This window comes from Mustela erminea, chromosome 6 (genome assembly GCF_009829155.1).
Source record: "Mustela erminea isolate mMusErm1 chromosome 6, mMusErm1.Pri, whole genome shotgun sequence".
NCBI lineage: Eukaryota > Metazoa > Chordata > Mammalia > Carnivora > Mustelidae > Mustela > Mustela erminea.
The window spans coordinates 119,206,483-119,222,487 of NC_045619.1; the positions used below are offsets into that span (position 1 = coordinate 119,206,483).

Below are 16,005 nucleotides of genomic sequence, written 5' to 3' on the forward strand. Positions count from 1 at the left end.
AAGAAAATGCTAGCAGGCTGGATGTTTCAAGATCACAATGCCCCAGGTTTCCCCAAGGGAGAGGCTGCGCTGGTCTTTCCAACGGAAGGTACAAAGAAATATAGAACCAGCATCATTAGCCAGAAAATGTTAAAAAGTAGAGATCCCCCCCCCCTTTTTTAATCATGAAGTTACATGGCAAACTGGAAAGAACACTGGTCACAGTGTTTCTTGGGTCTAATTTCCCCTGTACCCAACCAACTACATAATACCAGGTAAACCCAAATCCACAAAGTACACATGAGAATAAAAACTGGTAGCAACACAGCAGGGGGGCAAGGCTTGAGGCGCTGTTACCTGCAGGTGGCCACCGGCTTAGGAAGAACCACTCCAGCTGTATAGACGGCCTGAAAAATCCCTTCCAGGTTCACTCTTCTGGTTATTTCTCGAATTAACACTGGGGCTACCCGTTTTGATCTCAATTTCTTATGAACACAAAGAAAGTTGATTTCTACCATCTTCTTCACACTAAGAAAGAGAAAGATGTCAAAGACTTGAGGGGACGTACGACAAAAACATTTTTAAAAATAAAACAACACCCATGACATTTAAAATTAGAAACTGAAAGATCCCCCCTCAACACAATATTTAAGAAAAATAGCCCATCTTTTAGGCATTTCACAAGTTCAGATAAATAAACTAGCCCCCAGATCCCCTGCTAAAATGATTATAACTCTAGGTCATAGAGATCCAAACCCCCTTGCCCTCAATAAATTTAAGACTTTTTGTTTCCAAGTTTTCACTGTGGAAAATAGGTAAGATGTGCCTCAAAGTTTCTACATCTGTTTTTTTTGTTTGTTTGTTTTTGTTTTTTTTCTTTTCTGTAATGTACGCAATTAGGACACTAACTGGGTCACCCAGCTGCACAATCTGGTAAGATGTTGCTTTGCAGGATAACGCAATTCCTAGGCTCCGGAGAGGTGCCCTGACCAGAAGAGAGCTGGTGTTTTTCGGAGCTCCAGTAAACCTTGCAGAGTTTCAAAGCCCATTCCCTGCTCTGGTTCTAGATATGCAGGCATTCCATGTGGCACAGAGACTCCTTGACATCAAATGCTTTTTAGCAGCAAAGAAACTAACCCGATACACAGCCCTACTATGCCCTACTATGCATTAGATCTCTGATTTTCTAGGCCAGAGACCCAGAGCAAAAATGCAACATTAGTTATCCTATGGATAAAAAGATTTCTTATAAAATCTCTCTCTTGGGGCGCCTGGGTGGTTCAGTGGGTTTAGCCTCTCTGCTTTTGGCTCAGGTCGTGATCTCAGGGTCCTGGAATCAAGCCCTGCATCAGGCTCTCTGCTCAGCAGGGAGCCTGCTCCCCGTGCCGCCCTGCCCCCGCCCCTGCCTTCAAATAAATAAATAAATAAATAAAATCTTAAAAAAAAAAAAAAAAAAAAAAAAGAAGCCTGTTGTAATGGCGATTCCTGGAAAAGAAACCAACACGGACAAGCTTTAGTAGGTACCTGTCATAAATCCGAATGTTTGCTGGAATGGCACTTATGAACCCTACTAGTTTTTTGTTCGAAGACACTCGGACCCCACAGTGCCACTGCAGGAGCCAGCCCGGGGGACGCAGGGCCCTGAAGTCAAAGCAGATGAGGAAAACTGGCGCCAGTTAGTGTCCAGGAAACCAGGGAGAGACCGAGGCACGCAGCCCCGACTGCCCGCGCCCGGGGCGCCCCCTGGCGGCCGGCCTAACTCACCACAGCAGGAACTCGGGCGAGTAGTCAAACCGGAACACGCTCTCCTCATCTTCCACGTAATTCTCATTTAACAGTGTGTACAGCTCCTTGAGCTACAAGAGCAAGCGAGTGTCCTGTCTATGGTGCTCGCAACCCCTGCCCCCTGAAGCAATGTGTGCGAGGGCAGCTGTTGCGCTCAAGAGCGTCACTCACCACGTCGGCGTTACCCAAGTCCAGGGTGTCCCACATAAAACCCTGCGGCAGAGAGTAGGGCTCCTGACGCACGTTGTCTTTGTCTGCTTCAATCGCCCCGTGAGAGGTTATGACTTCATCTGGGGAGGCGCAGAGAAGAAAAGAGATGAACAAAAAAAGAATATTCAATGACGAAGTATTCTGATGGTCCAAATGGTCCGTCCCAGAAAACGAAATCATTTCTAAGGGAACTTGGGTTTCATTTCATCAACGAAAATAAGCTATTATTTCAGCTACTTCCTGAGTGAGACAGGGTAGCTAGGTAGTGGGGACGGCTATCTCACCAATTAAACAAAAGGAGCAATCGTTTCTCATGCAATGACAAGGTGTGTATTATGACATGACTATGACTTCTCAGCCTCAACCCCCAGATGACAGATCTGCCGCAGTGGGCAGCTTAGGTCCAGTGACAGCCTGAAAATGCTCTCTTCCTACTCTGCATTTCAAAACCCTGGGGTGGGTTGGAGGGAGGGCTACAGTGACCTCTGACCCTTCCCAGCAACACCTACAACTAATTTTGGGACTGCTGACAGTGCAGCTGAAGTCATCCACGTCTCCAGTGACCTCCACAAAGGTGCCCTTTTCCTTCCCCACAGCTTCCCAGTGTGAGTGGCATAGCACCCAGGCCCTTGTCTGTGGCTGATCCCACCTGGCCGCCCACCTGGCCTTGCTCTCCAGCTTCATCCATGCTGAATGGGGGGCCAAGGTCAGCTCCAGCTTGTGGCGTCTGGAGTCTCCCACTGCTCTTACAGCCCTTCCCCTGCTCTCCGTGCTTGAGTGTTTGCAGATATAAGCTTACACATCACTTTTGCACAGCGTCTTTCTCTGATTAAACCTTTTCCCTACCTGGAGGCTGCCCTCCCTCCGTCCCCACCTGGCCGCCATTTTTATCTTACTTTCCCATCACGGTTTCCTCGGCATGTTCCCCAGTGCCCGGCACTGAACAACAGACACTCAACACTGATCTGCTAACTATCACTCAGTCATAAAAAAGAAGGCAATCTTGGCATTCAATGTTGACCCTGAAGGCATTATGTAAAGTAAATTAGGTCAGAGAGAGAAAGACAAATACTGTATGATTTCACTTATACACAGAATCTAAAAAAACCCCCCAAAATTCTGAATTCCTAGACACAGAGAACAGTCTAGTGGTTGGCAAAGGTGGGGGTGGGGGAGGGTGTGAAATGGGTGAAGGGGGTCAAAGGACACAAACTTCCAGTTATAAAGCAAGTAAGTCCTGAGGGCTAATACAAGCATGGTGGTCACATTTAATAATACCATATTGCATACCTGAAAAGTAGCTAAGACAGTCGATCTTAAAAGTCCTTATTACTAGAAACAGATTCTGTAAGTCGGTGTGGTGAGGGATAGAAACTAGACCTGCGTGGGGGGGGGGTCATCTCACAATGTCTATGAACACGTCTGACACCTGAAACTAATGAAGTGCTCTATGTCACTGATACCTCAAAGAAGAAATACATAAACAACCAGGAAAAAAATAGAACAAACAAAAAGAAACAGTTATCTGCTAAATAAATGACCTTCAGGTAGAGGTTTTGGCCTCATCTTTTTACAGGTGGAAGCCACAGGGGCTCTACCAGCTCCAAGGGGTCTTGATTTTCATTCTTTCTAGCCCCTGACTTTGTCCGTCACTACTGCTGCACCAGCTCACCCCGTATAATACCTTAGGCTTTGTCAAGTCAGCCGGAGTGGCCAGATTCTCAGCTGCTCCCTTCAGGATGTCTGCCTAGAGCTTGGCTCCCCACTGGACACTGGGGACAACCTCAGGCCCCCCGCTAACCTTGCTGCTGCCTTAACTCAGGTGCCAATGGGCATTCAAGGAACTGGGGGGGAACCTGCAGGGATTTAGGGGACAGGCCAAAATGTGGTGCACCCCGGCTATCTTCCCAAAGACGTATTCTGATGTTAGGAGGCAGCCTGCCTGGCCCCGGGGCCAGGAACTGAAAGCCAGCAGCAGTTTGCCAAGGAGCATTTGGCTAAACCCAATACATCCAGATCAATAGACTCGTATCCCTTTCGCTAATGGTCACTCAATTCAATGGCATTTAAAATCCTATAAATTCTTTCTAGAGAGCCTTCCTCCAGGACCAAACACATATATTTCTAGAGCCTGAAGGAAAAGACAAGCGAGGAGAATCGCTCTCCTCGATCTTTCACACTCCCGAGCCCGGGCTTTTTCCAGATGCGTGGAGCAGACATGGGTGGGAGAAGAGTGGGAACTTCAGAAAGGTTGACAATCATTACTCGAGGGCACAGACAAGGACTGTCCCTGGATTTTTACGCGATAAAACAGATTACTTGTACATAACTGGACTATTAAGAGATCTGGAAGACAGTCATTTCTCTTACACGGATTCTGGAACCTGAACACTCAAGAAAGAAGAACAGAGAAATAATTATAATCTATTTTCAAAGGAGGACAATAGAAAACAGCAGGTTTAGCTTTTAATGCTGTCATAAACATTTTTAGTGCATTTATATCACCTTTTCTATTGTGAAAAGGGGAAGAGCTAAATGATGTTTATAGAAACTTAGGAGGCGCAAGTCTGAGTAGAACATGAGGGCCCAGGCTCCGTGCTGAGGCGAGAGGCCAGCTGCCAGGATCTCCATGCGCCTGCGGTGCCCCCAGAGTGCCCATGATGGCCCTGCGGCCCTTACTGCACTGTAGTGGTCTTGCCTGCTAGGAATTCACACCGGCGCTTAGGGAGCAGGATTCTAGCATCAAGCAGCACGAAATTTTCCATTTCCATTTCTGTGTGTCTAGGAATTCAGAATTTTTTTTTTCTTTTCTTTTAGATTCTACACATAAGTGAAATCATATAGTATTTGTCTTTCTCTGACCTAATTCACTTCCCATAATGCCTTCAGGGTCAACACTGAACAGCAAGATCACCTTCTTTTTTATGGCTGAGTAACAGTTAGCAGATCAGTGTTGAGTGTCTGTTGTTCAGTGCCAGGCGCTGGGGAACATGCCGGGGACGGAGGGAGGGCAGCCTCCAGGTAGGGAAAGGGTTTAATCAGGGAAAGATGCTGTGTGAAAGTGATGTGTAAGCTTGTATTTGCAAACACTCAAGCACATTTTCCATTTCAAGGCCAATATCCTATGTCTTTTAGAATAAGTGAGATGTGAGACTGCTAAAAATTTATGTATAGGAAAAACAATTCCGTGAAGCTCAGGACCAAAAAAGGTACCGAGACTCTCTCTTTTACGCGTATTTTTCATAGACTAAGGTTTCAAGTGGGAGAAGTTGATTTTTTTTTTTTTAACAGAAAAAGGAATTAGACTCTAAAACTGTGTCTACTGAAAGCCAGTGTCACTACCCAATATTTCTATTTTAAGAAGAAAAATAGGACTTTTGTGTATATTGTTAATCTGTGATAAAACACAGATTATGGAAGTCAATATGGAAGTCAAGTTTCTTTTGTGGGTTTTTTGTTTCTTTGTTGTTGTTAACCCAGCGGTTTTGGGGGTGGGGAGAGAAGAAAGGCGGAAAAGCTTACTTAGTTTGGGCACCGGCTGTGTGTCCCAAAACTGGTATCTGTGTTTGGCAGCTTCATCGATGCTCCTGGCAGGGCCTTGGCACGCGGACAACAGCTCCATGGCTCTCTGGATGTCCTGCAACTTCTGCATCGGGATGGTGGGATTCTAGAACAGCAAAGACACACAGACACAAAAATGAGGAAGCCGCCACCCGCTCCCAAACCTGGGCCAAACACACGTGCCATCTGCCCTGGAGACCACGACACCAAAAACCAACCCCCTTCCTCTAAGTCTGGTTGGGGACCGGGCTCAAGGAGGCTAACGTATTAAAATAGAAGCAAACACATTATGTTAAGGGTAACCATAGCACAGGAGTTTTCACGGGGCTTTGGTAGTTTGGGGAAATCTGAAGTAAAGCCAACCCCCCACCCCCACTTCAAGGTCCCCCCCATCTGCAGAGGGTCCTCACTCGCACTCATCTGGGTGGAGCAGCAGAAAGGAGGGACATGCACACAAGCCTTATGACCCCAGCAGCCCGTCAGGCACAGCCTCGGGTTCGCAGCTGGGGTTGAGGCCCTCAGCAGCAATGTGGGGCCAAAGGAAATCACTGCTAGAATGGAAACGAGGCAGGCAAGGGAAATTTTAGTTCATTTAAAAAAAAAAAAAAAAAGAGGAAGGAAGGAAAAGAATGAAATGAAAAGGGAAGGGGGGAGGGGAGGGAAGGGAGAAGGGAAGGGAAAGGAAGAGTAGGGAAGGGAAGGGAAGGGAACAGAGAGGAAGAAGGAAGGGAAGGGAAGAGGGAAGGGAAGGTGGAAGGAAGGGAAACGAAATGGAAGGGAAGAGAGAAAGGACGGACGGTAAACGGAGTGCTGAGCTGGGAAGAAGTTAATCAAGAATGGAAATCTCTACGTGTGCCTTCCACCAGGACCCCACCCTGCCTTCTCGCCGCTCCCACGCTCCTCCAGAGACAAACCTCCCGACGAGAGCAGTTTCTTCTGTAAGTTTAAATCTTTGGCAACCGCAGCCTCTTTTCCCCACGCCAAGTGTTGGAAACTAACCTTTTTTCAGGAAAACATATTCTCAGTCTGGAAAACTGACAATACCTTTCAAATCTCAAGTTCCTTCCTCGAAGCCAATATTTCTCTTATCTCTGAAGATTCCCCAGCTCTTTTTTTGGAAAGTCCCTGAGATAATGTAATCCCACATGGAAAGTGAACCTATACTTTTCCACTTAGGGCTGAACGGTAAAATCAACTTTTTTCAGTGTGTCAAATGATTAGTTTTAGAATTCTGATGTCACACAAAGAATGCCCTTCACTGTCATTCAGAAGTGGTTAACAAGAATTTCAGAGCCCTGTGCTATTCCTGTGTGCCAACACACCTGGGGCACCAAAGAAAGCTACCACGGATCCTTGCTGGTTTATTAATAGGAGCTCTGGACTTCTGGTCAACCTTGAATCTGCCATCTGTGGTCTGGAGCCAATCCTCTAATTTGGGAAGCTTTACCTACACCACACACTACAAATCAGGGTTTACTTAATATACACCTCCCTGTGTTTGCTTTATCACTGGGTTTGCTTGGGATTCTTGCTTGGGTCTCTTCTGAACCTCCCAACATACAGTAACCGATTTCCAGTAAAATGAAATTGACATCCATCTGAACCCCTAACGAGGCAACCTATTAAAAGACCTACAGCTTAAACAGGAACTCTGAGCACAGCATATTTCAACGAAGAATGCTTGAGCATGTACCCATTTATCTTTAAAAAGGCAAATTTGAACCCACATAGCCTACAGTAAATTTGTCATGGGGATTTTTCTTTCCTAATTCTGGAGTTAAATTCTTGATCACAAATATACCAAGCTCTAGCGAGTTTGCAGCAAACATGAATCAGCATCTTTGTTCCAAAGGAGCCAATAATATCCCAACTCTGTGAAGACAGACCTCAGAGTGGTTTCAACCCTAATTAGCCTCGTCGGGTTGACTAGCAGTCTTTCCATGAAACGACCATTCATGACATATTTATATCTGAAAGCTCATTAAGTGCTTTCTTAAAGTGGATACAAGTAAGCATAATTTTCAAATCCACGGTGACAAAGCAGCAAGGAAAATTCGGCTACGATACATTCTTAACCCTATCCATTCACTTCCCACCACATTAGCTTCCCACTACCATCTCTAAGTCAGGCGCATCTCTTTTCCTCCACGGAATACTATACTCCAGCTGTACTCTGTACCCTTTCCTTTCTAAAATGTAATATCTTGGAAAAACCTCCAAGTCCTCCACTGCTAAGGAGCCTATCATCTTATTCTGGTTCTTGGGTGCAGAATGGAATATTTTCTACACACAATCCAAAGTACTTTATACTGTTATTTAGAGCTAGAGTTTTGTTTAAGGGAAAGAAACTCCAGTTTCAAAAAATGCAACGGAGAAGGGCCCACATTAACACAATCCTGATTTATTCTCAATTGTAAAAGAAAATAACGTCTCCACCAGACAATGCTAGCCGCTCCTCCTGCCTTGGCTAGCTCTAGCTTCTTGTAAGCGACCAGAAGTAAGGGAAGGGCTCAAAGTGGCTGGGGGTACAGCGAGGCGTGCAAGCTGATGGTAATGGTAGAAGCAATACGGAGGGTCAGAACCGCATATACGTGACGCCGCATTTATCCAAGGAAGCGACATTGAGAAATGGGAAAAATGTCTTGCGAGTTGATGGCATACCTTATACGAGTGACCTTGGGAAGGAGGGCCAGTGGATAAGAGTATTTATTACCTGAGAGACGAGCTGAAAAGCGAGGGGACAACACCCCATTTTCTTCTCACCCCACAAGGCAGTCAGGGAAAACTGGGCAAAGTAAGTATCCTCTCAGTGACTCCTGGTCCTTACGTGTAAAACAGTTAACAACAAAAACTGCCTGCAAGACCCACTTGGCACGATACAGTGTCAACTGTGTGCAAGAAAGAAATAATTCCAACCCTGCACAAGTTGTATAATATTAGGTAACAGCTGCCATATCGACAATGCTTTAAGATCATTTAACAGAAAGGCCCTAACTGTAACCTCCTCACAGCCCCATGAGCTGGGGCCAGAAGGCACGACTCCCACCCGGCAGATGCGGAAACTGGCTCATGGAGGGTGGCACCCACACAGCTCGTGAGCTACAGGGCCGGGTCCCAGCCCGTGTTTCCCAGTGTGCTCCCGAGCCCCTCGGCCACACCACGACCCCCAGGACAATGGACGTGGCGCTGCAAACATCAGGATCATCCGTGTGCTTCACGACACTTCTAACCCCAACCCCGTGCCCTGTGAGCTTCCTGCACGGAGAGGGCCCTGTGCACCCACAAGGCCTGTATTCCCAGCCAGGGTGACCAGGGTCGGCCCCAAGGTGGGGGCACCTGCCATCCACTCCACCAGAACCTCGTAAGACCGGCCAGCCGCCCACCCTGCGCTCAGCGACAACTGCGGGCTGGGTCTCAGGTGGGTGTTTCTCTGGTGGGAACTGTCAGGAGCTTCGTCCCACCCTCAGCAATGTGATGTAATAAGCAGGGCCGCTCAAGCCTACTGGTCGGATTCAAGGTCGTAAGACTTACCTGTGGCTGCTCCCGTGGGAATCTGCTGCCAGATCGTGGGGTGCTATTCAGGTAATTAGACAGATACCCAGAAAAATTAAAATGTGAGTATCTTCTGAACTGAAAGTAACGAAATATTAAGCTTAACTTCAAAACAACAACACACACCTAAGAAGCTCACACTGAGACGGACTTCTATCACTATAGTCTATGTACTAACTCTGAGAAAAAGGAAAAATGCAGGCTGTATCCCCATACACACAAAAACACAGTCTGTACCTCTTATTTAGGTACCAACATCAGCAGCAGGAAGGCTGTAAAGCCCTCCAGGGACCAGCGCCACCCAGCACAAGGTCACGGCAAAACCCCAGGTACACCTCCGGCTCGCACATGCAGGAGGAACCACAGAGGCTAAAATAAAACTGGGGTCTCACTTTGGAAGGCTGCTGGATTTTAATCTCCTGGGAATCAGAGGCCGAGTCTGATTTGGTGCCTCCGGAGTTCGGTTTCTCCTTCTTTCTCTTCTGTTTCTTCTTTTTCTTTTTGGCACCCAAATCTCCTCCAGGACTTCTGTTAGGAAAATGACAGAGGACAAAACAAGAACAAAAAAATCATTATAGAATATTAATCATTGAGAAGAACGCAAATTATACCCAGGAGTTAAAAAAAAGAAAACTAGGTTAGGAAGCCTCATATTGTAATTTATAAGGAACATATGTATCTGATCATTCAGGTGACCTAATACATAACTCTCGTACATATTTCCTAAGTGAAAAGAGGTTAAAAATGTGTTATGTTAATAAGGTGACTTGTGGAAAGTGCCTAAGGGTGGAGGTTGGTGGCCAGTGGTGCCAGCCCTGTGATCAATGGGCTACAAAACCCCTGGAAAACAGCATTTCCCTCGTACAAACTCAGGAAAAGTGGGGCATGGAAGCTCGGAGCCCTTTTCCCACACCTGGCCCTATGCATCTCTTCCACTTGGCCATTCCCTTTTATGATAAACCAGTCATCTAGTAAAGAAAATGTTTCTATTACTTCCATGAGCTGTTCCAGCAAATCAAAATCAAATCTGAGCAAGGGACCGTGGGACCCTCCGATATATGCTGGTGAGTCACGAGGACAGGGGATAGCTTGGGCTTGCTTGCGACTGGCCTCTGAAGTAGGGGGTGGTATGTGGTGGGAGCAGTCCTGTGGGACGGAACCTCTGCCCTGGGCAGACCGAATCAGAATGTATCAGAACAGTGTTAAATGAAAATCTGCCAGGGTCTTGTGAGAAGCCTGCCACCTACATGCACATGATGGGGTTAGATCCAGAAACTCAAAATGGGATGTAAAGTGGAAAATGAAATTTAGACAGATGAGAAGTTAACAGGACAAAGAACTCAGAAGAATTATTAGTCTACACGCAGTCACACTGCAGGTTCTCAGATAGCATTCGAGCAGGAAAACTGTAGCTAGAAACCGTATTTTATGATGAAAGTCAAGTAGCTTTCCTGCTGAACCACGGCTCTGCTAACCAACTTTTTAGGTAGCCTTTTAAGGGAGAGATAACGTGTTGTAAAAAAAAATTCCATGACAAACTTCTCTTGGGCACAAAAAAATCACAAAGCTCAACACAACAGAACCGAGGAAACCGCTTCTTTGCAGAAGGGGAAATTTTCCTTGGTAAATCATTTAACAAGAAGAATTAACAATAAAAAAAACTCTATGTGGAAAAAAATGTTCACTGGTAAAACATTTGTCTGGAACTCTTTTGTCATCTTATGGCTGTCACCCCCTGAAAGACCGGAAGAGACCCCAGGAGATGTGCAATTTCCAGTTACTTGGGTCTACACGACCACAGTATTCCCAGAAGGGAAGTTGAAATTCAGAGACTGTTACTACATTATTGCCTGGATGGAGGGAAAAGTGATGTAAACATACCATTCCACTGTGCTGCCCTCAATAAACTGTATCTGCTGTTGCCCACTTTCGCTCTTGCCTAATTATCAAGTAGCTATGCATCATGCAAGACACAAATGTCACTGATATCTATGTATTAACCCTGTAACACTGTCCCTCAGAGGCAACCCATGGTTTTTCTCGTACATATTCTTCCAAATTTCTCCTCCTTCTCTAAGCAGCCCTTCATTTTCACTGTGAATAAGTTTTGAATAAAAACTGACTCTTAAACATACCATTTGCCAACTTGCTTTCTACCTCCTTCCACTTAACAATGTGTCGTAGATTCCTTCCCATGTCAGGATATAGTGAGCGATTTCATTTCTTTTAAGCAGCTAGAAAGCATTCCGTTGTGTAAACACATCATATTTAACCATCCCTACATTACAAAGTGCTGCTGTAGGGGCTCCTGGGTGGCTCTGCCGATTAAGCATCTGCCTTTGGCTTAGGTGACCATCTGGGGTCCTGGGATCAAGCCCCAGGACAGCTCCCTGCTCAGCAGGGAGTCTGTTTCTCTCACCCACTCCACCCCCTGCTTGTACTCTTTCTCTCAAATAAATAAATAAAATCTTTTTTTTTTTAATGCTGTAAAAAAAAAATCTGGTATTTACATCTTTTTTTTTTTTTTGCTTTTCTATTTTTTTTTCAATTTATTTATTTTCAGAAAAACAGTATTCATTATTTTTTCACCACACCCAGTGCTCCATGCAATCCGTGCCCTCTATAATACGCACCACCTGGTACCCCAACCTCCCACCCCCCCACACACCACTTCAAACCCCTCAGATTGTTTTTCAGAGTCCATAGTCTCTCGTGATTCACCTCCCCTTCCAATTACATCTTTATGCATTCGTGCCAGTAATGTCCAAAGGTGGAAATACTAGGTCATGCACGTTTTTACTTTCAGTAAATAATTAAAATTGCTTTACTAAATACTGTGCCAATACCCAGTCCACCAACCTGGGTCCACACATATGGAGCTTTGAAATCACCACTCCATCTTAACAGACTGAAAACCCAACAACTCCTCTTGGATTCATGGGAAAGGCAAGGACACAGGACTAAGACTGGCCACAAGACCGGCCAGACAGGTAAGAACACAGGGCATTGCAGCTTCCTCCAGCAAAGCCTCAGGAGTGCAAACCACCACAGCAGCTGTACTCAGGTAAGAAAACGGGAGGTGTGACTGCCCAGTGCTGGGGCCTGTGTGTGAACCAGGGGGACCCAGTCCCAGGGGTCTCCCAGACTTTCGTTGAGTTTTCCCAGAACAAACAGCAGACAAAAGTCCCCTCATGCTTCCAGCAGTGGGAGGGGAACAGGGACCCTTCTGAAATAAGCCAGAGCACTCTGTTCTCAACAAGCCCTGACCCTAGAAGGAACTGGTCGACCAGAGCCTAACTGACGTGGGGAAATAACCAAACCCAGTCCACATAAGAGAAGAGGAGGAAACATGAGCAGGTTCAGAGCCCAGAGGCCCAGGCTCTGTAAGGGCTGGGAGGGGCCGCAGTGCAGGACCGCAGAACCCCCACGCCCTCACCTCTCATCACCACAGCACTGAAGCGCCAGCAGCAGCTCCTCTTACCTGGTACCTCATGTCTGGCTATCTGGAAAAAATTATAAGGCATACTGAGAGGCCAAAAACAAACCTGGAAAAAAGACCAAGCACCAGAATCAGACAGGGCAGGGATGCTACAACTGTTAGAACAGGAATTCAAAACTGACAGATTAATATCCTATGGTTTCAAAGGAACAAAACGGACAGCATAAAAGGGCAGACAACGTTAACAGGAGACAGAAAACCTAAGAAAGAGCCAGAAAGAAATGACAGACATAAAAGACACTTTAAGAGAAATGCAGAGGTCCTTTGATGGCTTATTAGCCGACTGGACACAGCTGAGGAAAGAATCTCTGAGCTTGAAGATACAGCAACGGAAACCACCAAAAGTGCGACACCTAGATGGCTCAGTCAGTTATGCGTCTGTCTCTTGATTTCTGGCTCACGTCATGATCTCAGCATTGTGAGATCAAACCCCACACGGGGCTCCCCCCATCCCACCCTTTGCACGCAAGCACACATTCTCTCAAAAAAGAACAAAAACAAAACACAACAACAGAAGAAATCTCCAAAAGTGAAAATCTAAGAGAACAGTGATGAAACAGAACGGAATATCCAAAGGCCATGGGACAACTACACAAGGTGTAACACATGCGTGATGGGAATACCAGAAGGCATAGGAGGAACATAAAAAATATCTGAAATCACGACTGAGAATTTCCCCCAGTGAAAGTCAGACACCACACCACAGATCCAGGAAGCTCAGAGAACACCAAGCAGGATGCACGCCAAGAAACACTATGCCTCAGCACAGGCATATCCTTTTCAAGCTACAGAATATCAAAGATTTAAAAAAAAAAAAAAATCCTGAAAGAAGCCAGAGGCAAAATATGCTTTTCCTATAAAGGAACAGTAAGTCAATGGGAATGTCAATTTCCCAACTTCTTTGCCAATACTGAAATATCAACATTTTTTTCATCTTGGACAGTCTTTTTTTTTTTTAAGATTTTATCTACTTGAGAGAGAGAACACGCACACAAGCAGGGAGGAGTGGCAGAAGCAAACTCCCTGCTAAGGAGGGAGCCCGATGATGCAGGGCTTGACCCCAGCACCTGGAGATCATGACCTGAGATGAAGGCAGACGCTTAACCACTGAGCCACCCAACTGCCCCTCCATCTCTGACAGACTTATAGGTAGAAAACCCTTACTGCAGATTTAATTTTTCTTTATTTAATCAGGAGCAAGGCTATACATATCTTCCCATATGTTCAATGACCATTTATATTTTTTCCATGAACTGCTCATTCATATCCTTTTTCTGTTACCCATCTCTTTAAAAAATTGACTTGTCAGTGGCCTTTATAAAAGCATGGGTAGAACCTACCAGTTGTTAAGTATTTTTACTTTGGCTATTTTCATTTCATTTAATCCTTGCAACAGCTCTGTGAGATACTACTTTATGTCTGTAGTACATTGCCTAGGCTGTTGTCTGTTACTCAGATTGCAAATACTTTATCTGGTTTATATTTTATGATATCTTTTCCTACACAGCCATTTAAAATTTTGGTGGAGTCTAACATTTAAGAAATTTTCCCTTGTGGCTTTTGGGCTTTTAAATCTTGGTTAGAAAGACCTTCCCTATTGCAAAACCACATAAACATCTTTTTATGTTTTTCCTCTACTAACTTTGTGACTTTTGGAAAATAATATTTAGCTTTCTGACTCGTTCAGAATAAAAGGTATATACAGTGTAAAGTGCCCATGCCTCTACTTTTCAGAAACACAGTAAATACAAGCAGTACCGTCACTTGTTAATACCGGGGTCACACTGCAGCACCCAAAGACTGATAGTAAATTTTATAAGAGAGGGAGATCTCCTGATTACTGGATGCAATCACATAATGAGGTTCTCTTGTTGCCGGACACTGTTCCAGGCGCAAGCAGTATCAAAACACATCTGAAAATTCTTGGATACTTCTCTCAACAAGAGGTGAGGTCCATTCCCCTCCGCATGAATCTGGGCTGGCTTGTCATCTGCTCTTTGTGCAGCAGAACTGACCCCATGGGATTCTGGAGGCTCGGTCACAAAAGGCCATGCCTTTTCCACCTGGCTCCCTCAGGATGCTCATTCTGGGGGCAGCCAGGAGCCACGGAAGAGGCCCGAGGGCCTGGAGACTGCCAGGCCAGCACCTAATATCCCCAGCAGGACCAGCTAGGGCCGAGGGAGGGAGCTCGGCCAGACCACCAGCCCCATGGAGCCTGCACCTACCCAAGAGGCCTGAAGGGAGAACCTGCCTTTCCAACTTCCTACCCACAGAATCTGCCAAGTGTAACAAAGTGGCCGCTCTTTTATTTAGGCCACTAGCTCTGGCATGACCTATTACAGAGCAACAGAGAGCAGACCAGAAATTGGGGGCCTGACAATGGAGGGCCACTCTAAGAAAACCCGAGGCAACTGCTCCAAGGCCAGGTGACAAGGCCGGGAGGAGCCTCAAACAGACAGAGTTTCATGGAATGATTATTTCAGTGAGTGCGTTTATAAAGCTGTCGCCAGCAATAATGTGGAAACCAGAAAATGTACCTAATGAGCTGATGATGATCTAACTGAAAAGATCGCTGGGGAGAGGGCTGAAGCTGCTGGCTTCGTCTATAATGAGACAAGAGAGAGATCAACTCCAGAATAAGCTAGCTTCTGAGTAGAAATAAGAGAATAGATACACTCAGCTAGTAATTTGTAGGTTAAAAAAGAACTGTTTCTCATCCTTGAGTCTCCAGAAGGCAAAGGTTTGCCTATGAAGAAACGGCCTCAGGTGGTGATCTCACCGGCCATGGGACTGATCCCACCTTGGGGTTCTAGCTCAGGGGGCGTCTGATTCTCTCTCCCTCTCCCCCTGTCCCACCCCCCAACTCTCTTTCTCTCAAATAGTGAATAAATAAATCTTAAAAAGAAAAAATAAATGACCTAAGAACAGAAAGTCACAGCAAGGGTGGAGCGGTAAGCCCTTTGTTAGGATGTTAGGAAGACGGAAAGTGGGGCCTCTGGACCCTTCCAAAAAGACAAAGGCCTCAGGTTCTGAAGGATGGGCTTCATCTATCCTCTGGAAACAGCAGAGCTTCTAAGAACCTTTGTCCCACAGCACCTTCACCAGGTGCCTGACAGAAAAGATTATCTGACAGAAAAAAGAGTTCAGGGTAACTTTTGTCGAACAGAGTGGATTATAAATGGACACGGAGGAAAGCCCGTGACATTTCTAAAAGCAGCACAGCAGCCTGAAAGGCAGCAGAACAAAGTGAACAGAGGCCTTTGGACCCGCAGCCTTTTACAGGGAGGAAACAGACAAAGAAGGTTACTCACTAGGGCACAAAGTTATCTTTTGGAAGGATGCCTGGAACGCCAGAACCAAGAACCCCAAGGGCAGAGCCCAGAGCCACAGATGATAGCTCCCAAGAAGAAGGACTGACC

General features: G+C 45.8%; 1 protein-coding gene across 5 annotated transcripts in view; it reads right to left on the reverse strand.

Moving 5' to 3' along the window:
• The window catches only part of NMT2 (N-myristoyltransferase 2), a 66,479-nt gene that overhangs the window by 21,389 nt on the left and 29,085 nt on the right, over nucleotides 1-16,005 (reverse strand). For 3 of the 5 annotated variants that reach the window (XM_032349489.1, XM_032349486.1, XM_032349490.1), the window contains exons 2-9: nucleotides 9,480-9,615; nucleotides 9,067-9,109; nucleotides 8,249-8,320; nucleotides 5,497-5,641; nucleotides 1,936-2,054; nucleotides 1,744-1,835; nucleotides 1,504-1,620; nucleotides 337-507 (exon numbers count right to left, since the gene is read on the reverse strand). In XM_032349489.1, the coding sequence (XP_032205380.1) occupies nucleotides 337-507; nucleotides 1,504-1,620; nucleotides 1,744-1,835; nucleotides 1,936-2,054; nucleotides 5,497-5,641; nucleotides 8,249-8,320; nucleotides 9,067-9,109; nucleotides 9,480-9,615 (895 nt within the window). The remainder of the gene's footprint in view (nucleotides 1-336; nucleotides 508-1,503; nucleotides 1,621-1,743; nucleotides 1,836-1,935; nucleotides 2,055-5,496; nucleotides 5,642-8,248; nucleotides 8,321-9,066; nucleotides 9,110-9,479; nucleotides 9,616-16,005) is intronic. The other 2 variants (XM_032349488.1, XM_032349487.1) reach the window with 2 other exon arrangements.